The sequence below is a fragment of the Armigeres subalbatus genome, chromosome 3 (genome assembly GCF_024139115.2).
Source record: "Armigeres subalbatus isolate Guangzhou_Male chromosome 3, GZ_Asu_2, whole genome shotgun sequence".
NCBI classification, from domain to species: Eukaryota; Metazoa; Arthropoda; class Insecta; order Diptera; family Culicidae; genus Armigeres; species Armigeres subalbatus.
Genome location: NC_085141.1, coordinates 129,650,923 through 129,676,115, shown reverse-complemented (window position 1 = coordinate 129,676,115; position 25,193 = coordinate 129,650,923). Strand labels below are relative to the sequence as shown.

The 25,193-nt window shown below is 39.1% G+C and overlaps 2 protein-coding genes across 4 annotated transcripts; one reads left to right on the top strand and one right to left on the bottom strand.

The window, feature by feature from the left end:
- Positions 1-977: 977 nt before the first annotated feature.
- On the top strand, positions 978-23,103 carry LOC134223300 (nucleolar protein dao-5). Of its 2 annotated transcripts, XR_009982517.1 has the most exons (5): positions 978-1,452; positions 1,968-2,485; positions 3,286-5,356; positions 5,427-6,088; positions 22,763-23,103. XR_009982517.1 is itself a non-coding variant. In XM_062702447.1 (4 exons), the coding sequence occupies exons 2-4, from the start codon at positions 1,996-1,998 to the stop codon at positions 5,887-5,889; spliced, it is 3,024 nt and encodes a 1,007-aa protein (XP_062558431.1). In that variant the 5' UTR covers positions 978-1,452; positions 1,968-1,995; the 3' UTR covers positions 5,890-6,451. The 2 variants fall into 2 exon arrangements, 1 of the variants encoding a protein (XP_062558431.1); XM_062702447.1 differs by lacking the exon at positions 22,763-23,103 and having other exon boundaries at positions 5,427-6,451.
- Positions 23,039-25,193, bottom strand: LOC134223301 (ribokinase-like). 2 transcript variants are annotated; one of them, XM_062702450.1, is made up of 5 exons: positions 25,178-25,193; positions 24,526-24,582; positions 23,910-24,455; positions 23,695-23,848; positions 23,039-23,308 (listed from the first exon to the last, which is right to left on the bottom strand). In XM_062702450.1, the coding sequence occupies exons 2-5, from the start codon at positions 24,579-24,581 to the stop codon at positions 23,099-23,101; spliced, it is 966 nt and encodes a 321-aa protein (XP_062558434.1). In that variant the 5' UTR covers position 24,582; positions 25,178-25,193; the 3' UTR covers positions 23,039-23,098. The 2 variants fall into 2 exon arrangements, with proteins under 2 accessions (XP_062558434.1, XP_062558432.1); XM_062702448.1 differs by lacking the exon at positions 25,178-25,193 and adding an exon at positions 24,655-24,980.

The window sequence follows — 25,193 nt, the reverse complement described above, 5'->3', positions numbered from 1 at the left end:
GTGGGGGTGGTTCTGAAAATTGTTACGGATTGTTACGAGGGGTGGGGGGTTCTTAAAAACAACGTTTTTCGCATTACGTAATATTTGAACAGGTTGTTCTAGATAAATATACAATCTTGTTTTATGTCGATTATTACGTAAAGAGTAACCATATTGCTTAATTCATATGAATAATAACAACAGTATATAGAGTAGATGGTTTTTATTTACGCGGGCGGGAATGGTTGGTTCTGAAATGTTTGGTGGGTTTGGAAAGATTAAAAATTTTGATAATCAATGGATTTAGAAAATTGCTAGAGAGTTCCCGATTGGATTGATAATAAAATCTCAAAAATCCATCGAACAATAAAGGAGCTATTAGCGTTTGAAATTTCACCTAATTTCGTGACAGTCAATTTGGAAATTTTCATTTTACACCCTGTATCCGAGTCTTCCTCTTAGACGCAGTTTGCGTCAATAAATATACCAATTCTAGAGTGCTTTTTAGCACATACGATCTATTTTCAAAGTAATCTAGAATCTCGTCTAGAATTGCAAAATTACCAATAACGTTTATTGCCACAAATTAAGCTCGCAGCAATCCCGCTGTGCGTTGGTTTTGATTTCCAATATTCAAATGCAGCGGTACGCTCGTGGGCCTCTTTTCCGTCTTTTCCGCGCCATCGATTCGTATCGGTGCGTTTCTCTCCGCGACTGAACGGGAGCGCCACTGGTTCGGTCGATTTCGTCTCACGAACGCCATCTTGAATTTTGAAATTTTACTTCAAAACAAGATTTTCTTCGGTTCAGGGTTCATGTTTGCTTGAGTTTCGAGTGTGTGCGAGAGTGAGCGATGACGTCAGGCCATTTCCTCGGAGCAATTTTTTTCTGATGACGTCACCTCATAGTGGCTGCTTGATATACGCGCGTATAATTTTCGATCACCACAGTTCGAACCTTGTTGGTTATTTACTTCGTTACTCTGCAAAAGCGACTACTTTGATTTGAGAACGCCTTCGGATGCGTTTGTGTTATTATGGAGTAAAAGTGACAAGTTCGGACGCGTCAGTTCGGAGTGAAATTTTAAAATTTTGGCTGCTGATGCAATTTAAAAGCGACTGCAGCATCCGAAAAAGACGCGCCACGAATTTCGGCGCACGGAATCGGTGGAGTGAAAACGCAAAACGGATTACCGTCCGGGAACTGAGTGAAAAAAGTTTCCCAACTGCGACGTAGGGGAAGAGCGCTTGGGAAGCCGAAGCGGCAGTGGTGGTGGCGGATAGAACGGTGAAGTCGTGAGCGCGGGAACAGGCGAAAGCCTTCGCTGCGATCGTCGTCGCCGACAAAACGTAAAACAAAAACATCAAGACTCGCAATCGCATCAAGCCGCGGAAGGCAGAAACCTGTGACGGGAAAACAAATAGTGAAACGTTTGAGTTTGTTGGTGTTTGAAATTAATTTTCATTAAATACTGTGAGTATAATAAATTAATGTAATGAAATGCGATGTTCTGTTGGGTTAATTTGAATCGTTTTACGATCAGGTCACGGAAATTAGGTTGTAAGGGTAGGTGGGGGTGAAAGTGCTTTTGATTGCGTTGATTAATTTTTAGAAACGACGAATAGGAGAATTATTTATACTCAATCATTATTTTCATTTATGTTTGCGGTAAATTGTTTAAGCTTATTAGACTTCTGCATCACCAGGTTTTAGAAGGTTTTTGGAATGTGGCTGAAATTTCGCAATGTAAGCTAGTTTTGCATAATGAATAAAAGCTCCATAAAAAAACTATTGCGAACAAACAAAGGAAGATAGAAGACATTATTTTACTATTGGTTATAATTGTTGCTGAACTTATAAATGATACCATTCATGAATCCCCGATTCGATAAAAATAGGTTGTGTAGCCTAATATTGCTAAGTTTGTGTGCTCTATTCAATTAACTATTAAACAATTACAATTACTATAATTTTCTCATCCTATCTAGAGAGCTCCGTGGCCACAATTGGTTCATAATGCCTCGATTGAAGAAAAGGGAAGATTCACCCCCACCGGAGGAGACCACGGTAACCCTGACGGCTGGTCGATCCCGTCGTACCATCAAACCCAACCGTAAGTATCTCAACGATAGTGTGGTGTTGGCCACCGCCTCGAAATCATCGTCGCGCTCCAGCAGCCCGGACAGCGATGCCAGCGAAGATGACTACAGACAGGATGACGATGACGATGAGGAGATCATTCCGCCGAAATCCGCAGCCGGTAGGAAAAGCACCAGCTCTGTGGCGGTTGCTGCGAAGAAAACAAGTCCGCCCATGCCGGGTGCTAGACCTCGGGGACGCCCTCCCAAGGGAGTTACCAAAACTGAGCCCGTGAAAAATCTACGCAAAGAAGTTATGAAAAAGATGGATTTGTCATTGCTGAACATGGGAAGAGCTCGCGTGGTTATTACTCCGATCAATAAGGATATCAAGAGGAAACTCGATTTGGATGCGTCACTTGTAAAAGGTATTGTTCGTGCCTCTGTGCGTATGGATTTTCCTTTAAATCGTTTTATTTGTATTGTATATATTATCAATTTGTACTTGGCTCATTTTTTTTCTTTTGTGTTTCCAATTCATTTTTTTACCTCTAAATATTGGTTTCATTTAACTTTGTTTTTAAACTAATTATTTCTTCCTATTATTATATCTAATTTACTCATGTCCATATTATTCTTTGTAATAGTTTTCCTACTACAGTGTTGACCCGATTTTGTCACTCCCCGATTTTATCTACCCCCGATTTTATCACCTTTTCGACCCGATTTTATCACGTCCCGATTTTGTCACGTTTTCGACCCGATTTTGTCACCCCAAAAAATTGTGTCATTCTTTTTATTTTCGTAAATAATACCAAAAATAACATTGATTTTCATGAAATAACTTTCACCGCCTGTAGTTTATTACAAACGACTTCTGAGTACCTGGGAAATATTCTGTAAGCAATTTCGACAAGAAATAACGGGTACCGTTCACGCATTTGGCCTTTACAAGGCATAAAATGATTCATAGTTGTGGAATGAATTGAAAAAATGTAATTTTTTTCCAATTTTGTCACATACCCTGTTTTATCACCCCAAAATTTACCAGGGGGTGATAAAATCGGGATATTACTGTATTTCTTCGTTATTTGTATGTTTTTACCTTCTTTAATTATTTTATTTATTTTGCTTGATGCAAATGATATGAACCAACTAATTATGTGACCTTTTTGAATTGTTTTAATTTTATTGCCATCTTGCAATTATTCGACTCTTTTTTCCAAAGATAAAACTCCCGTCAGAGGTAGAGTACCGGAGAGGCAACCGGAGAAGCAGCCAGAAAAGCCAAAACAACAAAGCAGACCGTTGGTGCCAGTGAAACCAGACAAGCAAGCACCAGTCAAGGCAATTGACGATAAAGAACAGTCTAAAACATCGCTGACCAGAAAGAAAGCACCGGAATCATCATCCACAAAAGTGCCGGAACCGGTCGGGCCTAAAAGGTTAATTAATCCGGTGGCAGTACAGAAGCATAACGTGGAGAAATCGATATTGGATAAACGGCAGAAGCAACCGGACAAATCGACAGCTTTAGAAGACGACGACGACGAAGAAGAGGATGATGACGATGATGTCCAAATAATTGGAATCAGTCGGGAAACGGCCCCGGTCCTAGGACGAAAGTCCCTGCGGAAAAGCCCTTTGATTGCTAAAGAAATCTCGCCTATTGCCAAGAAAATTGTAAAACCAGGTTTTGTCAGCAGAATCACGCCGGCAGTAGCCAGCAAAATTACTCCACCGATGGGTAAGAAGACGATGCCAGCACCGGTTGTGAGCAAAACAACTCCACCTGTCGGCGCTCTTGGAACAAAACGCAAAGCCGCGGATTCGAGTGCAGACGACAGTGGACACAAGGCGCAGCAGATGAAAGGGCGTCCTCCAAAAGCCTCCAAATTGTCCATCACATTGGATTCGGACGATGACGAATCGAGCGATGATGAACCCATCCGTAGAAGCACTCGATCAAGTTTAGCTTCGGACAAGAGTTTAGCCACAGCTTCACCGCAGAGCTCATTTTCCAAAGCGAAAGATTCATCCGCTCCCACCAAGACTCCAGGGAAGGACACTTTAACAACCAGAGCCACCATGAGCAAATCAGTAAGCTTGCCGGCACTCGACAAAACGAAGCAGCTTGCTGGGAAGCCGGTAGGCACGAGACCGATTCAAACACCTGGCCCCAAGATTTTGCAGAAACCGATGGCTCAATCCACGCCCAAACCATCTGTTGCCTCCACTCTAGCAGACAAGAAAAGCAAGTCAGAAGTAAATCTTGCTCATCCCAAACATCCTTCCACCAAGGATCTCAAAGGGAAGGATAAGGACAAGCCCGACCAAGCAACCATTCGGATCGTCAACATCGGCGACATAATTAAAAACAAATCGGCTAGCACGCCTGACGTCCGTAAAGCGGCGATGAATCGGTCAAGTTCTCCAAAAGATATGTATGCTTCCTCCTCCTCTGAAAGTAGCGACAGTGACTATTCGGATGACTCATACGAACCACCCCTGTCGGAGAAACCAAAAACCAACAATCAGCTTGTGGCTACGATTTTGGAACGGAAGCGACCGGTTAATTTGGACCATTTGCGGCTCAATCGGTCAGGCAAACGAGGGAGACAAAGCGGTTCCGCCAAGCAATCTGCGGCAGGGAATGCCGCCGCTAAACCGTCGGTCATCAATGTGATGCAGGACGAAGAAGTAGACTTCGAAGATATGCTGCAGACCAACATTGTAACGGCAAACAAAGTACAAAAGATTGTCAATCCAACCGTTGTGCGAGGTCGTGGAAGGCCTCCGAACAATCCAACTGATAACTCGTCTCGACCTGGCTTAACGAAAACAGTTCCATTGAATAAAACAACGCTGAATTCGAATAACAACAATGTGTACAAGCCGAACAACAATGGTCGGATGGGTTCGACGACATCTCTCAATCGGTCCGGATCGTCAAGTCCTCAGAAAGGGCCCCCTCGAATTTTGAACTCCACAATGAAGCTGGGCGACAGTCGTCCCTTTGCGAAACTAGTCGCCAACAGCGATAACAAGCACTACTCGATCGACCTGACGGATCCGGATAATAATGTCAAATTGATAGCATCGCCCGGGTCCACATCGGCATCGCCGGGAAAGAATTCACCGGTCAAAACCGTTCCGCGACCGATCATTTCTTCGGTTGGTCTACGGAACACTTCGAATGCTGTTAACAAACCCATCGGCGGAGCAGTGCAGCGATCGGTCTCTGCGATTACCTCCTCTGGTAATACTAAGATGAAGAAAATCACCTGCTATGAAACATGGTATGTCTGCATTGATTGTAAATATTGTTCAAAAACCTATCTTTCATTTCTTGTTCCGATTTTCTTCCAGGTACGTCATCAACATCCCCAATGCCGAGAACAAACCGGAACGGCCGTCGTTTACCCTATCGATGATAGGATTGGGCAACGAAGCAGCCAACATCCAACTGCCCTCCTCCGAGTGGTCCCACAAAATCATTCTCACCAAGCGAAAAATACTCCCCGCCGAAGGCGAAGAGGTTTTCAACGGTGACGTGGAGGACCGTGCTATCAGCGAGGAGGAAAAACGCAACTACGAGCCATGCAATATCATGTTCCGGCGGAGGACGGCCACCCCGGGCAAGTTCAACCTGCAGTACGACCGGGCGGTAATATTCAAGAACGACACATTCTTCATCAACGTCGACGGCAAGAACTGCCAGCTGGTGGGAGCTCCCTGCAAGCTGGACGGCACCCAAGACATCGAGACGCTGTTGGCCGTGGTTGATTTTGTCAATCTGAAGAGCTCTTGCGTGGAACTATCTGCCTCCTAATTCGTGGAAAGGGCGCAGTTTTCGCGGTGTGTGTCGACAGCCTGTAAATAGTTTATGTTTTTATCGAGTATAACTTCAGAACCACCCATGCGACAAAAATGCCGCCGAGATGCATGGACAAGCCCGTACAGACGCTTCGCAGATTGTGAGCCTATGATAGGTGGTTCTCAGTGGTCGGTAATGAATCATGCACGAAAAGGTAACTATCGTTTATTTCTGGAACGAATTGCTTTTACTTTCCTGACATGCGGTTTTAGGTGGGTCTTTATATTTCCAAAATTGAGTCTTGCCCTTATTTAGGGCATACAGTACTGGTTATTTATGAGCATGTCTAATAGGAGATAAAGTTAGGCTTTTTTTAAATGATCGTAAGTTTAAGAAGCGTACAATAAATAGGAAATGTCAAACATTATGATATTACAAAATGAAATTCACGTTATCGCGATCAATTTTGTCTCAATAGATTCAGTAAATGATGTCCATCGAATTCTCATTGTCACGTTGAGGTTATTATTCTTGGTTGTCCGTATTACACCTTGTAATAAAATTTATATATCTGGTATTTCTATTTTTATGAGGTTTCTGTCAGCGGAACTGCATTGCAAACAAAATTTCAATCAGCTGTTCCGAAAATCACCTACAAAATATTTTTTCAACAAGCCGCATGTTAAATGATGGAACAATTTGTCTCGACTTTCTGAGAACGGCTTACATGAATCAGATTTGTTAGGAATGACAGTGCATTATATCCCAAAGGGTAGCAAACTCTCAATATCACAGAAAATGATGACAATATATCACAATATTATTATTAGTGCAAGACTATTTTTGATAGCATTGAATTGGAATTGGTAAATATTCTATTGGAATGCGAAATAATGTTCATGACCAGGAAGTTATAAGATTGTCACTCCGATGTTCAACTCGGGATTTGAGACCCGACTTGAAAAAAGTACCGAAAAAAAACTATAATTTGTCAAACGTTCATATTTTATGACATTTAACTTTCATGCACCAAACAAACAAGAACAGTCCCAGGCGGTTTATTTGCTGCAGTAGAAGTTTCGTATCGCCCGTTCAAAAACATTTTCCAAACATGAACATGAATTTTCTTGTTTCAGCTTGTGCGAGACGCAAACCACAATCGAGTTCAATTACTTGTAGCTCAAAGCCATGAAAGAGTGCTAACCGCAAGTACTGTTTCATTAGTCTTTATATCTAAATTTTAGGAGAAATTAAAACATGAACATTTTATAGAAAAAATTAATCACCCGTTGTGAACGAATTGTTTATTAATTAATTAATTGATTGCGGGGGAATAACATGGTCTACAGCACGTTCTGAATGACATCGGCTGCGGTTGTCGTGGTTTTGTTTCACTTTAACTGGTTCGCAGAATGAATGACATGTCTTTCATTCCCGTCCCAGAGGGCAGAGTTTAGGGAGCAGAGTTTAAGAAATTTGTCATGTATAAAAATGTATAAGATACTGAAGTTTTTTTTTGTGTCTTTATTAAGGAGACTTTCAGCCCGAGGCTGGCTCGTCTCCGGAGATACTGAAGTTGATAAGCAACTAAATATTTCATTTGTACAAAGTTAGGCCGGAACAAATATTAATTTATTTTATTCTATTGGTTTTTCGATAATGAAAATAGCATAAATTAATAAAATTGGTTTCCCATCATATTGTCTATGGAAATTCAATATTTTAATATATTTTTCTGGTAAAATATTAACCACAAAATTTTGGAGATGAAATTTTGAGGAGACAGAGATAATAAAAAATGTTCACGCCTTATTTTAAAGGCACAAAGACGTAAACCGTGTTTCAGGACATGTCACTTCGATAATTTTTGTGTCAGCCAGAATCATTTTAAATACAATCTAATTTAAAGTTTTATTTACTTTATGTGAAAGTGTATTGGAGGAAGTAATACCAGTTATGGTATCAACTGGTATTACTTCCTCCGATTCATTTTCACATAGGGCAGCGGTTCTCAACCTTTTTTCTTGAGAGGTACCCCTCCGAGCTTTCACATTAATTGAGGTACCCCCTATGTTTTTTATGCTGTAAATGAAAATAATCGAGGCCCTTAAGATATATGAAAAGTGGACCTGGACTAACGAAATATTTGGCTCTCTATGAACTTTTCTAAAATTTTCATTTTCTTTGAAACTTCCTAATTCAAATAAAGTTCATACATCGGGCTTCAGAACTTTTTTGACTATTGGAGGCTTCCGAGCGTATTGAAAGCAGGATTCCGCGCCCCTTCCCAGAGAGCCTTTCGAGCCTCTTGAAGAAAGGCTTCCGAGTCTCTTGAAAGGCGGTTTTCGAGCCACTTAAAAGGAAGCTTCAAAGCATCTTGAAAAGACGTCTCTGAGCTGCCTGAATGCTTCCAAGCCTCTTGGAAAAAGATTTCCGAGCCGAGAGAGAGTTCCGAGCCTCTTGAAAGACCTAAGGAGTCATTTTATTTAAAGCAGTGGCGTCGCGTAACCTCACTTTTTACCTGTGCACTGACACAAAAAATGAAAATTTTGATATTTTGGCGGTCCAAATTGAAACTAAAATTATCAGAGCCGCTTTAACTTAACAAAATCTAGTTGTTCTATGCATTTCCGCACACAAATTACTTAAATTTAAAGCCAGTGCACAGGTAGATTGAGGCTAGGGAAACGCCACTGATTTAAAGGCTTCCGAGCCACTTGAAAGGAGGCTTCTGAGTATCTTGAAAGGACGCTTCTGAGCCTCTCGAAAATACGCATCCAAGCCTCTTTAAAAAAGAATTCCTAGCATCTTGATGGGATGTTTTCGAGCTCTTGAAAGGAGGCTTCCAAGCCTCTTGAAGAGTCTTCCGAGCCTATTGAATGGCGGCTTTTGAGCCGCTGAAAGGAGGCTCCGGAGTATCTTGAATAAACACTTTTGAGCCTTCCGAGCCTCTTTAATGGCGGCTTTTTAGCCACTTAAAAGTAGGCATTGGAGTATATTGAATGTACAGTGACTATAATAACAGTGTCGTCAAGTATCAAAATTGGAACTGAATCATATGTCAGCTCCACACAAATGCGCGTTACAAGCGAGCAGGAGACCTGTCAAACGTGGCACATGACGTCACTCTTCTTGTAGGACTCTAATTGAATGGACGCTTCCAAGCCTCTTTAACGAAAAAATCCGAGCCTCCTAAAGGGAGGCTTCAAGCCTTTTGAAATTAGGCTTCCGAACCACTCGAAAGGAGACTACCGAGCCTCTTGAAAAGAGCCTTCCGAGCCTTTTTAAAAATAAGTCTTCCGAACCTTTTAAAAGAAGGCTGGCAATATATTTAAAAAGCGGCTTCGAAGTATCTTGAATGGACGCTTCCAAGCCGCTTGAAAAAAAAAAAAAAGAATTCCGAGCCTCTTTTAAGGGATGGCTACCGAACCACTTGAAAGGAGCCTTCCGAGCCGTTTGAAAAGAGCATTCCGAGCCTTTTAAAAGAAGGGGAAAAGAAAAAAAGAAAGTTTAAATATGGAAGCCTAAAATAATACTTCCGGGCCTCTGTAAAGGAGGCTTCCAAGTTTCTTGAAAGTAAGCTTCCGAGCCTCTTAAAAGAAGGCTTTCGAGCCTGTTGAAAAGTGCCTTTTATTTTTCCTGTTCGGGTGTGCCACTGCGACCAGTTGTTAGATCTATTGTAGCCTTCCCCGTATCCTTAGTGTAGAAGTGCATGTAGAATTACTCCATTTAGACCCTTCACAGAGAACAATCTCATTGAAGGCGCGCCCCTTATTAATCTATCCTTGAGAAAACAGAACAGTAATACTGTTATTTGGCCGGAGTCCTAGTCCTAGCCACATCCTTGCCTTCCTTCTAGAATATCATTAGTAAAGATACCACAACTTATTGTCCTAGCTCGAAAAATAGATTAAGGTAGGGCTCGGTTTGGTTTGAATAATGCCTTCCGAGCCCCTTGAAAAGATCCTTCCGAAGATTTTAAAAGAAGCAGAAAAAAAGAAAGTTAAAAAAAATCAAAAAGTTTAAAAAAGCTTAAAAACAGGCTTCCAGGCCTCGTGGGAGATAGTTTCCGAGCTTCTTAAAATTAGGCTTCCGTGTCAATTGGAAGGAAGTTTCCGGGCATCTTGGAAGGAGGCTTCCGAGAATCGTTTCCAATTCTCTCGCAACCAAACAACTAAGCTTTTCGGGAAAACATCTTCATGTTTCTCAAATGGAGGCTTCTGAATCTGTAGACACTAGATTTTAGTTAATAATCATATTCTTAACATATTATTCAACATTCTGTTTTGATCATTTGAGGTTTTGCCCTTTTGATCTTTTGTCTCACAGCCCTTCATGCATTGTACTGGTTGTAGAGGGCAGGATTCAGTAGGCCATGATTTACTGATCGCCATGCATATTATGTACAAGACAATTTTTTGAAACAAAAAAAAAACAAAATTATCAAAACTTTATCCGCCATTATGCATTTTTGTCCGAGGTACCCCCAGGGGTACATGTACCCCAGGTTGAGAACCGCTGACATAGGGGAAAAGACGGCTTTGGCAGGTTTTGTTCTATTATTGTCAGGGGGGGTTTTGTTTTTGGGGGGTTTTGAGCATAATCAGTCATTAAAAAACCCTGACAATAATAGAACAAAACCTACCAAAGCCGTCATTCCCCCTAGTTTGAGTTTGTTTCATCTAAAATTTCCTGCATCTCTGTCTATTTCCTTCTTGCATTTTGTCCCACCACTTGATAGTGACTTGATATGTGGATATGTGTTCCGACCTCGATAGTATGACCAGTACTTGACTCGACTTAAATTCGTGTCAGATAAGAGGCACTGAAGACGGCGTCTTACTGTTGAGGTCGAGATACGTCTATGCATAGAGGTGTAGTCGGGAGGTAGAATTGGGTGGGGTTAGTGTTGCCTCTTCCAATGCCAGGTGAAAAAAAAAGAACTACATAGTTGGAGTCGGAGATTCGATTTATTCTGCCTGTTCTGTAATACTATTCTCTGGAACGTTCTACTAGGTGGATTCTGAAAATACCGTGGAGGTATAATATTCTGCGCATTTAAGAAAATTTAGAAATAAAATCGCTGTTATCGAGAAACCATAATAATGTATGAATACCTTTATGAAGTAGTTTTGTAACTATAATCCAGGGAAGACTATATAAATCATTAAAATTTTGATTAAATTGACTAAGGGTCAATTTTTCCAGTTCCGCTTATCATAAACGGTGCTTACCCATACGTTTAAACCTGGTTTAAGCACTAAGCGGTGAAGAAATCGACCCTAAGAATATATATTATTGATCGATTTGTGAATTGCCATATAGTTCCCAATTCTGCGCACATATTTTGAAATGTTCCATATTCAGCGCACAATAATAAACATCCAGTTTGAGTAATTTTTGGTCTCATGAAATGCTTTTGAACATTAGTGCTGTCCAATGAGAGCTTGAAGTAGCTCGAAGTTTCTCCCTGTCCTGCTCATGCCCATTTGTTGACAAAAAAGAACGAGCAGGACGGGAACAACTTCGAGCTACTTCGAGCTGCTCATTGGACAGCATTATTTATACAAATATTTCATTACTTTTGCACGTGTTTAGTACCATTTATGTTTCCTAAAGTCTATCTAACTTCAACGTTTTACTGTTCTTGTACGCTAATTATAAAAAAAAACGTCCGCTCCAAAACGAACTTTTATATTAAAGACCTGGCGAATTAGACCTAAACTCATGGGATTGCAATCGACTCAGCTGCGATGAATTGAGATGATGCCTGTATGTGTGTATGATGTATGTGCACAAAGATCTTATTCATTTTCAAGTCCATTATCCGATTGCTCGCCATCGCCACAAGTTGCTTTCGACGATCCATTTTTTCCGTTAGACAACTTTCCAGATCTGGTGTGTTCATGTCAATGGTCAAGTCTCAAGTCAAGTTTTGCCCTGCTTACCAAAGTTCGCCATTGATGAAAAGGTTATTTTTTGTTCCGATCAAATCGAATATCTATATTGAATGGAAATAAATGTAATCCAACGCGAATAATAAGACCAGCCCTATATAAATGCTAATGTTGCCCAGAGTGTTATTTTCTCAAATGTGGAATGCCAGTCCGACCTATAGGAAATCTCCGAGTGGGGAATTATGTCGATTATTCGAGCAAAATTATTCGTGCTAGTCACGTGGTATACACATTTAGATTAGATACCTCGAAGTTTAAAAACGCTCAGTGAGCTGCGGTGCGCAAGACCAAGTAGCAGATATCACTTGTCTCTTTCCGGATAACCTATCTTCGCATTTTTTTTCTTCATGTTTTATTCCAGCATTTTGATATATGTTTCCTTCACATGTCATAAGACGAGTTTGTACAATCCCCTTGAATTCCACCACTTAATTATATCTTGACAGATACATATTTCGTCCTCAACAGTAAGGCCGTCTTCAGTGTCTCGTACTTGACTCGACTTCAACTGCAAGGTCGTCTTCAGTGTCTCGTACTTGACTCGACTTTACTACGAGACACTGAACACGACCTTGCAGTTGAGGTCGAGATACGTATATGTAAAAGTATTACGAGGTGGTAGAATTAAATGGAATTGTTCTAAACTCGTCTTATGACAGTGAAAACATTCCATTAAAAAAGAGCTAAATAATTTTCTTGAAAATTTTAGTGTCAAAGTTCGCAGAATTAGGAGTTGCGCAGAATAAGGCAGTCAATTTTTACACTTACCCCCTTTTTCCACTTCCCCCAGTGTTATATTTTTCAAACAAATGTTTCTACCAAAGATTTATAAGCTTTGTGAGTCCAAATAGTTCACCGTCTTGGAGTCAATTAGATTATTTTATATAATTATTTGGCTGTTATACAGAAAACTTCGGGCTCATGTTAAACAACAAATGTTATTGTAATTATCAACATAATTTTGTGATACAACTTGTATCTCGCCGGGTAGATACCTTCTCGTGGTGTATTACTTAATATAAGGTACCATGGTCACATTGCTAGCCTCTGGCTGATCCAACGAATACCATCCTCAATATCCAACTCCGTGGTACTTATGAAAGTGTCGCAGTCACTGGCCTCTTGCTTCCATCCTCTCCCTCCTTACGATAAAAATAAGCGTTGCCAGAAGCAGTAATCCTCATGATTTTGTTGTTTAGTTTGCAATCTACATACGAGTTATACCGTGACAATGTTAATGCAACTTGTAGCTCTATACCAAAATGTTTTGTTGCCGGGTAATATCCTCCTTTAATAGCAGTGGTGGCTCCTCAACACTCGATTGGATACGTTAACCAATGGGGATCCTATTAGGGGCACAATTCTTCCTCTATTCAGTTTATAAATTACACACTCGCGGTTACATTGAAACACCTTATATTTAGGAAAAACACTTATAAAGATCTACATTTATTACACTTAACATCTGACAATTATTCTTATGTACTACCGACAAATATACATTTGGCCATTCGTTGGCCTAAAACCGGCGCGCCAACAGCGTAGTTGGATGGTTGGTTCGTCATCTCCTGAACGACGATCGCAATTTAACGAGGCTGGCCAAAAACGAGTGATATCCCGCTCTTTTCAGTCACAGCCAATCTCTCGCAGCATATCCACCACTGTGCATCCAGGTGGGCAACTTCTCAATCGTTCTCCGTGACAATGACCCAAGCTCTAATTGCGATCAGCTCTAGATGGAACGAATGGTTGTTTACAACCGAGGCGATATCACTTTCGCTTTCCTTGATATACGCAGGCTGACTGGCTGGACGGTCAGAGGTCTATTGTTTGCTCCAACAGCAGAGTACAGTGGATAAAATTTATTTTTGGTGATGAACAGGGATGAAGTTTGTAATAATCCAACATCCTCACCCACCCAGGAATTGCTTCAATTGCTGAAAAGATAAATATAATATCCTCTTCGACGGGAACGGAAATGGGAAGGTTGAGCTGGATTTTCTTTAAATTTGATGGTTGTCTGTTGAATGCGGAGATGGCAAAAAACATAATTTTTCTACGGGACGCTTGAGAATTCCGGACACCGTTTTCAACGTAACCACTCTTACAATACCGTCTGCACCAGGATGAATAGCAGTGATTCGGCCTAATTTCCATCTCATTGGAGGCTGATTATCCTCCCGAATTATCACTAGCCCACCAACATCGATCTTAATCGGTGGTTTCCATAGCTTATTTCTTCCCTGAAGCTGGCACAGGTATTCACGCCGCCACCTCTTCCAAAAATCTTGGAGCAGCTTCTGTATCAATTGAAAGCGATCCAGTCGGTTCAGTTGGATATTTTCCATCTGTCCGGTAAGCTTTGTAGACTTGAACCAATAAAAAAATGTGACGGTGTTAATGGCTCCAGATCGTTGGGATCGTCCGACATGGGCGTCAACGGTCTTGAATTTAAACAACCCTCTATCAGTACGAGCAACGTGGTAAAATCCTAGGGTGGAAACGGGTTTTCTCCTACTACCTTAACCAGGTGAAATTTGGCAGACCGCGGCCTCCGAAGTGAGGAGCACTCGGTGGATTAAAATGCCATCGTGTTCGTTGTTCTGAGCAGTATCTCGCCACACCCTCACGATGTTCTTTCATTCTCAGTAGCTCGTCCAATTCCTTCAACTTGTTCCGCGCTCCTACGAAGTTTGTGCCGTTGTCGGAATACAAATCCTTGCGTTTCCCTCTTCTGGCCGAGAATCGGCGCAGGGCTTGGATGAACCTGTCAGTAGTCAGGTCCGAAACAAGTTCGAGATGCACCGTCTTGGTACACAAACAGATGAACACAGCGACATACATTTTTACCACTGGGCGGCGGGGTGCTGACCGGACAAAAAATGGCCCACAATAATCTACTCCGGTCTGGGAAAATGGTCGGGATACGGTAACACGTGGCGCTGGCAGCTCTCCCAAAAACTGCTCGATTGATGATGGCTTCGCCCGAAAGCACTTCATGCATTGGTGTATTACGTTTCGCACCACGCTTCTTCCTCCAAGCGGCCAGAAACGTAATTGAACAGTAGCCAATAATAACTGCGGTCCCGCATGCAGTAGTTTTTCGTGGAAATAATGTAGAATCAGCCGTGTCAACTGATGGCGTGCTGGTAAAACCATCGGGTGCTTCGTATCCTCTGTCTCTTTTGAATGCGCTAGTCGTCCTCCTACTCGTACGGGTTGAACCAACGCAGTGGCGACCTTCTCGGAACAAAATCTCCTTTTGATAGTGCCTTCCATTCCTCCACAAAAAAATCCTTCTGAACTCTCCTCGCCAGGTTGACTTCTACTCCCTTCAGCTCCGCTGTTGTAAGGAACTTCGGCGGATTCCGTTGATCTCGTGGTGTACGCAACAGATTGAGATATCGTAACCAATAGGCAGTTCGTTTAACGAGCTCGATGTACGATGAGGATTGGCCTATGTACCATTCGTTGAACTCCCCGACAGATGAGTTCATACATGCGACAGCTGTATGTCTCTTCTCCTTCTCCGTTTCAGCTCCGCTTAGTAGCTCTGGAGATTCTGGCCAATTTTCTTTGAGTTCTGCCAAAATTACCATTTATTCGGTCAATGGTGCGTGTTATGTTGAATGATTATTACAGTCGACTCTCCACATCTCGATGTTCTATATCTCGATATCTCTCCCTATGTCGATGGTTTTTTCGGTCCCTTCGATTTAAACACATTTGGGCATTCCACATCTCGATAACCTCCCTACCTCGATATCTGTCTATCTCGATGTGTTCTGGACATGTTTTGCTCAGGATTCTCTCTCCGTATGTCGATATATTCATATTTCTAGGCTACTAGACGATTTTTGGACATTGGACAATAACAAACACATGAACAACAAGAGATGACATTTGTTTTGTTGTCGTTTTTCATAGCAACGAGCTTTTTTGAATCTAGTAGGGTAATTCGCCAAATGTTGAACGGCTAATTTCTTCGCCTATTGTTGAACGCACGTGCATTTCTTATGGGAGTTCAACAATAGGCGACAAAATTAGCCGTTCAACATTTGGCGGTTTCCCCTACCCATTTCAATTTTCCTTCCATTCCTCGATCTCTCCTTATCTCGATGGTCCCTTGAATATCGAGATGTAGAGAGGCGACTGTATATCAAAGGGTCTATTATTCGGTATCTCATGTGAGTTGAGCCAAGAGGAAATTAATTTGGAACCGAGTCTTTTTTTTTATCTTTATTAAGGTGTTTTTTCAATCTTATAATTAAGTTCAACTAGAGGCCTGAATAAGAGAAACGCGGATAGAAAAGATGTCTCTGCCAACACTGCATTCAATCTTCTTCATCAAAGAACAACACATGAAAAGGAAGAAATGGTTTATGTAGATAAAATTTCACAATCCGCTATTTTATGTGTCCACATCACATAACAATAGAATCCAATAAACAATGGAATTTCATTTCATAATCTATAAATGACTTGCATATATTATTGCAAACTAATGTAAAATACATTCAATTTTGTTTATTTAAAAATGGCATAAAATCTAATTTGGCCGTTTTCAGTATTTGAGCCAACATTTTGGCTGCTTGACAGGTCTCCTGCTCGATTGGCTGCTGTTTTTTGACGGTTCGATTGGCGGCACATACCTATCCGCGTTTCTCTTATTCAGGCCTCTAAGTTCAACACCATGGAACCATGTGTAAATTATGCCAGACGGCCCTCAATTCTAAACCACAAATTAGCATTAGCATTGAGCAATTCGCACAAATTCGTAGGTGGTACAAGCCAAGACTATTGTATGAAAGTAACATCACTTTCATCCGTTACCACAGATAATAATTTGGGATTACAGTAGCCGTTCGATAACTGCAAAATGTTTATATTTCAGTTATCGAATGCCGTTCGATAACTGCAACGCATTCTAGACGTCAAACGTTTGTCAATCGACGTCAGATGCAATAAAAGTGCATCTAAATGTGCAGCGCAATGCAGCTGTCATTGAGTTTGACATCAGTTTGAAGTGTAGCGGTCCGATAACTGCAAAACTGTTGCAACTATCGAATTGCAGTTAAATGACTTGCAGTTATCGAACACCTACTGTAATCATTATCTCTTAGATGGAAGCAATGCGCTCTCCAATAGTCGAGATCTGTCCTGGCCACACCTACTTAAGAAAGATGCAGAGAACTCTACGATCTCTCATAGGTACCACGGGAGGTTTTTGGGATTGTGTGAAAGGTTATAACAGTAGGAATCGTTTTGGTAGAACGTGAAACACGGAAAGCACTAAGATAGAAATACAAAGTAGGAAAGGGACGAGCCTGGAATTGAACCCACGACCTCCTGATATCCCGTCCACTAGAAGCGGACGAGGGCGAAAAAGGAGCAGAAAATTAATTTACACTCCTCAATTCGACACCACAAATTGACATACAAATTGTGCCACATGGTTATTATGCCAAACGGCTTTTAATTTGACACCGCAAAACTATGCCAAATGGCCATTATGCCAAAAAAATCAAATTCGAAAAAAATATGCAAAAACTACTGCAGTGCATTCAAATGAACGCGAATAGGTGTAAATTTGTTGATATGGACCCGATTCTTTTTTAACACGGATTCTTTTTTTTCGAAATTTTCTTCCCTACGGATTTATCTAGAATTCCCTTACGGAATTCATTTAACTCTTTCGGATTTTCCTTTAAAAGTTTTTTGGATATTCCTTCATTCCTTTATTCCTTCAAAAATTTATTAAGAATGTTCTAAAACTCTACCCAACTAACATTTAATGTCAATGTAAATGTTATTTCAACTCGTCTATACGGCTTCAAGCTGAATATGTGTGCTATACATATGATCAAGAACTTCTATTCAATGCTTTTACCAGCAAATCTGGCGAATCTATTCAGCTGTTTTTGACGTGTCTGCACAACTACTTTACAGCATGTTACACAGTTTTTTCTCAATCTTTACTAAACCATTTAGTAATATAATTCGCTTCAATGGCGCTTATTCAGATTTTTTGAATCTGTTAAATAAGTTTTATACAGCCATTGAATTCAATTTGATTAAATATTATTTGAGAGGAGAGTAAATTTCGGGAGTTTATTCAATGTTTTTTTTTGTGAAAACTCAAATATCAATTTTGTTGCTACCTAGATTCGAACTCCTGATCTCCTGATTCAATGGCCGCTGCTCTGTCATCACCGTCACTTTGACATATGTAAATAACAAAGAAAATTAAGGATGTGCTTCTTCGCATACCTTATAGGTTGTTTTACTAACGCTATTTTCAGATTCATGCTGTATAAACGTTAGAAAGAGGCCTACATGCTGCTTTCAGCACATAAGCTTAAAAATTATGCTTTCAGCATTATTTCAACCATTATTCAAACATCTATCAGCATGTTCTGTTGGCTAACTTTTATCCATCATCAATCGCTGAAATTGTTTTTAGGCAACATTTTCTCGACCTGTATAGATGCTACTTTGCTGCTAATCGTTTAACAGTAGCCGTCAACAGAAATATCGCTTCAAAAAGGCTTGTTTTTTTACGCTATCTACTAGCATTAATGACAGCGCTTTGTCAGTTGCTATTGAGTTCTCCAAGCGTAGTTTTTCGCACACCAACGTCACTGTGTAGGATATATAAAATAAAAGTGGGTGGTAATCTTGTTGCGGCAAAAATATCACGAATACTTTTGGAGGAAGACAGCACACATTGACAGGAATACAGCGAAGTCACGCACACTTTCATTTATTTGGAGAAGTCAATAAGAGGAGGTGAATATCTTTGTAGCTGCATTACAGAAATCAATAGCTCATACACAGCTCCGGTAACAAAAATCAAATGTAAACATAGCGGTTTTGACGTTCCATATTGATATGCTATTAAAAGAAGCAGTAATAGGTTTACTTAAACGTTGTGTAATCTTCAAAGGTACAGAAGTTGCCTAAAAGCTTCGTTAGTTCATTTATAGCGCCATTACGCTATATTGTTAGTGCTATAACAACAGCAAAAACGTTTTCATTGTGAATGCTACTCACCGTAATATGGGAAGTTGCTAACAAGCAACTCAGTTACATACATGAGCTCTTAACCGATAAGCTTTGTTGCTAATTCAGACAGAGCTGTTTTATGACTATATGAAAGCTGCATAAACGATAAAAGATTAAATATATTCAGCACACTGACTAGCTGATAGATATTTGGGTAATAGTCGAGTTGAAGTTTAAGGGATTATTTGCGGAGGCTTTTCTTTTATTCAGCATTGGCTGCTTTTATTCAAATATTATACAGCCAAAGGCTAGAAGTTGAAGCTTTTAGCACCAAAAATGTTAGTTGGGTATCCTTTGAAAATTCCTACGAAAATTCATTTAAAATTTCCCTACAAAATTTGCCCTAAATTATTTCAAAGGGATTCCTTAAATAACTTTAAATAAATTCTTAAGAAAAACAGGAATTATTTTTAAAAAATGAAGGAAATCGTAAAACAATTTTCGAAAGTATTCCCAATTTCAATTGCGCTGTAATTTTTGAAGGAATTTCCAAATGAATTTCTTATGAGGTTCTCAAAAAAAATCTTCAAGACATATTTAAAGGAGTTCCTGGGGGAATTTCCAAAGTAATTACTGGATAAATATAGGAAGCTCCGAATTTCCCCCAGGAATTGTTTCTGAAATTCCCTTTGAAAAAATATTCGGAATTTCGTTCTAGAATTTTTTTAAAGGAATTCCTGCAGGAATTTTCAAAATAAATTCAGAAAACATGAAATTTCCGAAGAAATGGATTGTCCAGAGGAATAAAGTTTTCAAAGGAATTCCTTAAGAAATTACCAAAGGTTTTCCTGAATAATTGTATGTAGAAAAGTGAAATCTTATATATAAAAATTAAATGGTCTGTGTTCGTATCCGCATAACTCGAAAACGGCTGGATGGATTTTTTTCATTTCTTCAGCAGAAACATTGGTTATAGTTTCCGACGGGTTTATATGATATTTCCTAATGCGAAAATTACGAGTAAAGTTGAGTAAATCGTGAAAAACTAAAATTAAACATCGTATGAATACTTCGCATGGGCAGTTCACAACGCGCATTTTCGCCTACTATGCAGGACAACGTCTGCCGGGTCGACTAGTTCTTGAATAATTTTTATTTTTTATGGAATGCCTCGAAGAATTTCTGATTGGATTTGCGAAAAAATTCCTGGATGTATTTCATAAAAAATTTCAGGGGGCACTGTGTGTGCTTGGTATACCAATAGATAGTATAATCGATGGATGAGCGAAAGCATGGTTGGGTTAGTTTTTTTGACCATGTACCAATGGCATATGACATCACACTCCTTCATATTTTCATTGAGATCGTGACGTCTTGCTCGTTTGGAGATACCTCGCTTGACTTTTCAACCTAAGGACCTAAGTAATATTTTTTTATGAATTAATTTGAATAGCATAATCAAAAGCTTTCATGTTTTTCTGTTGATTGTGCTATTCAAATTAATTTATGAAAAAAATGTTACTTAGGTCCTTTTGAAAAGTTAAGCGAGATACGTTTAACAGTTCGTTTGGAAACAGAGGATTTATCTTCTCTCGTGTATATATTTCACTATCTATATAGTATAACACAAATTCAAATGATCGAAAACATCCTTGGCCAAAAGTAAGTATAATGCAAAATTATCCGGTGAGTACTTTGGATTCACTCCCGTGTTAATTTTTAACCAACCACTAAGTTTAATCAACTCAAATTTAAGTTATTTTTACTCAATCGATGATGAAACACGGACGAACATTTTGTAACATTTTGAAGGGCTAATTTTTCCGTGTAAGAATTAGTCGACATTAGATTGATTTTTTTTTATTTTTCGTGTATTTTCTTACACACTATTCGGATTTACAAAAATATATGTTATAATATATTCAGAACTGTGTCATGATGATTTGAATGAAGATGTTTGCGAATTACTATGCATTGAGGGGTATTGGATGTTTGCTTTTCCTTACGATTTACGTTGCTAACTTCCCAATTTGTATTAACATATTCAAGTATCATCAACCATAACAAAGCAGTTTTTCAGCACTTTTGCCTACACTGTTAGCAAAATTTTGGTACTTATTTTTATCACCCCAATCACTATTTCTCGGGAACTTTTTCAAATCGGCGTATGTAACATTTTGATCAAGCTGAGAAAATGGGCTTGGAAGTTTTCAAATTTTATTTTTATTCCTATTTAGAAACTAAACACTTTTATCGCAATTGAATACACCTCTACGATTCATTATGGAAAGGTTCATTGTCACTGACTCTGAAATCTGCACTGCGTGTGAATATTTCAGTTATTTTGATAAAAATATATGTTACAACGTTCTGCAACAGATAAATCACATACGTCGTTTTGATACGTCAGCATGACCGAGGTCAAGCTACTTTCGTCGAAATGTTACGCTGCATTGTTGATACGTCGAAATGTTGCGTCAAGTTGAAACGTTTCACGCACATGCGACAAAAAAATTGCAACACTTACAACACGACGTAACAACATTTGCTGGAGAAAAACAACGTAAAACGTTTTTCTTAACGAAAATCAGAATATTCAAGCAACATTCTTAATTTTATGAAAATTAAAATGAAAAAGTACAAGCAGACGCACGTTTTAAACTATTTAGTTGTTCGAAAAAACTTTTTAAAGTACATTTTCTGTTAAGCGGTGTATGTGCAATATTTTCAACAATGATGTTACACCGTTTTGCAAAAAATTAATTAAAATTTTTAATAACACATTTTCATGAAGTTTTGAAGATATACACATTTTTAGATAAATTTGATGCCATATGCTGTTGAAAACGGGTTTGTTTACAATTTGCGACATACGCCGTTTTGGAAAAGTACCCGAGATTTATTTTGTTGTCAAAAAACGGTGAGCAAAACTATTCAACATGGGCATTAAATTAAGGTAGTTTTTTTTGTATTTAAAAGTAAATATCTTTTACTTAATATTAGGTGAATTCTCTCTCATAATCTCATGAAAAAATTACTTAATTTTTGGTACCCACACTGAACCTGCGAGTTGTGTGAAAAGTGCCTAAAGTTAGATACTTTTTTCTAACCGTGTAAATTCTTCCTTTTTTCCACTGTACACGATGGGAGAAAAGGAAAATATTTTCGACCTGAAGCCGATATTTGCGTTTTTTTTGTTAGATCCAAATAAGCCCTAGTTGGCCATATTCTGTATTTGTTTGAATCACAGATTCAGATTTCAGATTTTGATAACTTTCAATTTCATATGTGGAAACAACAAAATTTGTATAATATTTAATATTATACACCCAGGTTTTTTTACGCGGTTGGAATTCATTAATTTCTCAGTTAACCTGAACTTTTACAGCTTTTCAAATACCCCCTGAATTTTCTTTGATTTTTTCTGAATTTTTTGGTGGGGTTAACTCATTGCTTCATTGACCCTGAAGGTCTTAAATGACCAAAACCAAACCGTGTAAAAAAAACCTGGGTGTAGACTCAAATTACCATCTAAAATTGAATTTAATGTAGCTATTAACCTATCATGTGCTACCATTCAAGAAATACAGTTAAGAGTGTTTCGATTCTTTCAAAAGGGCCAAATACTTAAGGATAAATGTTTTACCTTTGTCGACTAAATCGACAGCATCATTGTTGTACCCCTCGTCAAACCGACTTCTTTAAAATGCTCCCCTCATTAAATCAAGACAACCATGGTATCATTGGACGAACCATGATATATCGATTGGCGGGTTACCAATTGTCGGTAACTCGATCTAAACCCCAAAAATCAGCTCTGAGGGGTTTTCACTTACACCGTTAAACTTTTCACCGCCCGTCTATTTTTTTTTTGAGAATGTAATTATATTTCGATTCTAATTTGTTTTTTACAACTTTATTTTCAGAGATCAGACGCCTCGATATGGGAATGCTTAGTTTTTTTTCTTCAGAAATATGCTTCTTTAACGTTTAATATTGATGTGTAGTACATACTCGGTAAATATGTATGACAAGTACAAAAATACTTGGAATTTATCTAAATATCTTTCATTTTTCTTACTATTCAGAGTTTGTATATACATTAGTGTGTCAACAATTTATTACATATTCAAAATTGTTAATGTTTTAATATAGAAAACATTTAATTATAAGTTTGCAAAATTGAAGAATAAACTAGTGTGTAAAAGTATAACAATATGAAACTCTTTATTCAGTTATCAATAAAAGTAGAAATAAACAATTCAAATGTATTCCCATTCACTGAAATCGGATGATGACAGCCCTGCCGATAGGTTTACTTCATCAACTCGCGGAAAACTTGTCTGCGTACCTGGCTTCTGTACGGAAAATGCCGCCACTCGGTTGGCGGTTGCGACGCATTCCACCATTTCGGCGGTCGGATGAGTAGCTAAGACATGGGCCAGAGCTCCTATAAATGCATCGCCGGCTCCCTATGTGGGTGGAGATGTATTAATTATTTAAGAAGTTTCTTCAAATGGAAAGTATAAGAACTCTGAATACGCTTCATCGGTTCTTACACTTTTAGAGTTTCATATTCATTCTTACGTAGGGTACCGAACCATTTGAGCAGTATTTATATATTCCCATATTCCCGTCGGCTGCGATTATTATTCTAGCACATTGCCATCGTATGACTTGGGTTTTGGTACATGGCTGGCAAATGTAGATTTCTAGTGATGTACAAAAAAATCTAGTCATGGTTGAAACGCAGTCGAGTTATAAACATTGCAGACGGGAATAGGGGGTTGCTGCCCTAATAGTTCTCCCTATATAAATTACTAATGAAAGCACACAAGGCTTGAACAATTTTAATTACCGTAGTATCTAGAACCTTATTGACCTTAAATGGTCGTACGTGGATAACCTTTTGACTATCCTTTGTGGCGAAAATCGCGCCTTTCTCGCCAAGGGTGATGATGATCGTCCCACAGCCCATGTCCCTTAATTTCAATAAGGCCGCCTTAGCTTGTCTGAAAATCAGTTTGAATTGAGATTCAATAGAAATTTAAAAAGATGTCTTTTGTCTCATACATAATTGTCTCGACTACCATTCCAGTTATAAGTGTTGCTTCGGACTCATTCACGCAGAATATCGTACAGAGTTTGAGCAGATCTAGCGGGATGTTTTCCATGCCTGGTGCTGCATTCATTATGGATATACCTTTGAAGTTTTTCAACGCTTCAATCGTAGCTTGGACTGGAGTTTCTAGTTGACACACCAATACCTTCGCTTTGTTTATTACATCTTCACTGACTTGGACATCATTGGGCTGGAGGGAATTATTGGCTCCAACAACTATGACTATTTGATTATCACCATTATTGGCAACGTTAATTTGTGCAATTCCGGTATTTTGTCCATCCAAAATATCAACATGATCAACATTGACACCCTCCGCTTGAAGATTGTTGTAGTAATTTTTACCCCACGGATCGTTACCAAGCTTTCCTACCATAGCTGTCCGGCTGCCCAAACGGGCCGCTGCTACGCATTGGTTCGCACCTTTGCCACCGAAGCCGGTGGCAAATTTTGTTCCATGCAGGGTTTCACCCACTTTCGGCAGCCGTGGAACATAGCTGTGTACAATGATCGAAGCAACCCAATCAATCGCATGCCGCATTAATATTTACGTTCAGCCTACTTTACCTTATAAAGTCAACGATTAACGATCCAAATACAGCCACATCAAACTTTTCGGACATTCTAAATGAAGTAGAAAACAACAAGTCTTAGAAAATCTCTTCCAATGCTTCCCGTGCTTTGCTAAAAGCGTACAGATTTTTGTGCAAATATTTATTATCTGCTACAGCGATAGCCGATAGTGCAATATAAGCAACGATGACGCACTCGTAGAGATAGAAGGACTGATGGGGTCAGCACTTCTATGTGTTCAGGTGTTTTAATTTCACGACAAAATCACTTCATTTTGTAGACATAAATTCATGTGATATTTCTGAGCATGACAAATAAGAATTCCTCCTCATTTCTTTCGATTGATTTATAAACCTCTCAAATTTGTAATTTCTGATACACACCAGACTAATAATAATTATTATTTCTTATGGAAATTAATATTTTAAGTTTAATTTCATCATAAATTAAAATGATTAAAATTGATTCTTTATAAATCTAGATATGAAGCACAAAACATACGATGCATGCAATGTTGTTGATGACGATAATGATGATGACTGCACTGCCAATCAATGATGGTGTAGTAAATTAGATACGACAATCATCATAATGTCGGTGTAATGTAGGGCTTTTTTTAGTAAATTTTTCTAAGCATGTAACTAACTTCAAATTTTCTTGAT

What these genes read in the sequence shown, in the direction of transcription:
- LOC134223301 (XM_062702450.1), bottom strand. Translation starts at nt 24,581, where the DNA reads ATGTCCGAAAAGTTTGATGTGGCTGTATTTGGATCGTTAATCGTTGAC. An exon ending in TTAATCGTTGACTTTATAAG is followed by an intron (nt 24,456 to 24,525) that starts GTAAAGTAGGCT and finishes CATTGTACACAG; the next exon opens with CTATGTTCCACGGCTGCCGA. An exon ending in ATGGTAGTCGAGACAATTAT is followed by an intron (nt 23,849 to 23,909) that starts GTATGAGACAAA and finishes ACTGATTTTCAG; the next exon opens with ACAAGCTAAGGCGGCCTTAT.
- LOC134223300 (XM_062702447.1), top strand. Translation starts at nt 1,996, where the DNA reads ATGCCTCGATTGAAGAAAAGGGAAGATTCACCCCCACCGGAGGAGACC. An exon ending in GGATGCGTCACTTGTAAAAG is followed by an intron (nt 2,486 to 3,285) that starts GTATTGTTCGTG and finishes TTTTTTCCAAAG; the next exon opens with ATAAAACTCCCGTCAGAGGT. An exon ending in ATCACCTGCTATGAAACATG is followed by an intron (nt 5,357 to 5,426) that starts GTATGTCTGCAT and finishes ATTTTCTTCCAG; the next exon opens with GTACGTCATCAACATCCCCA.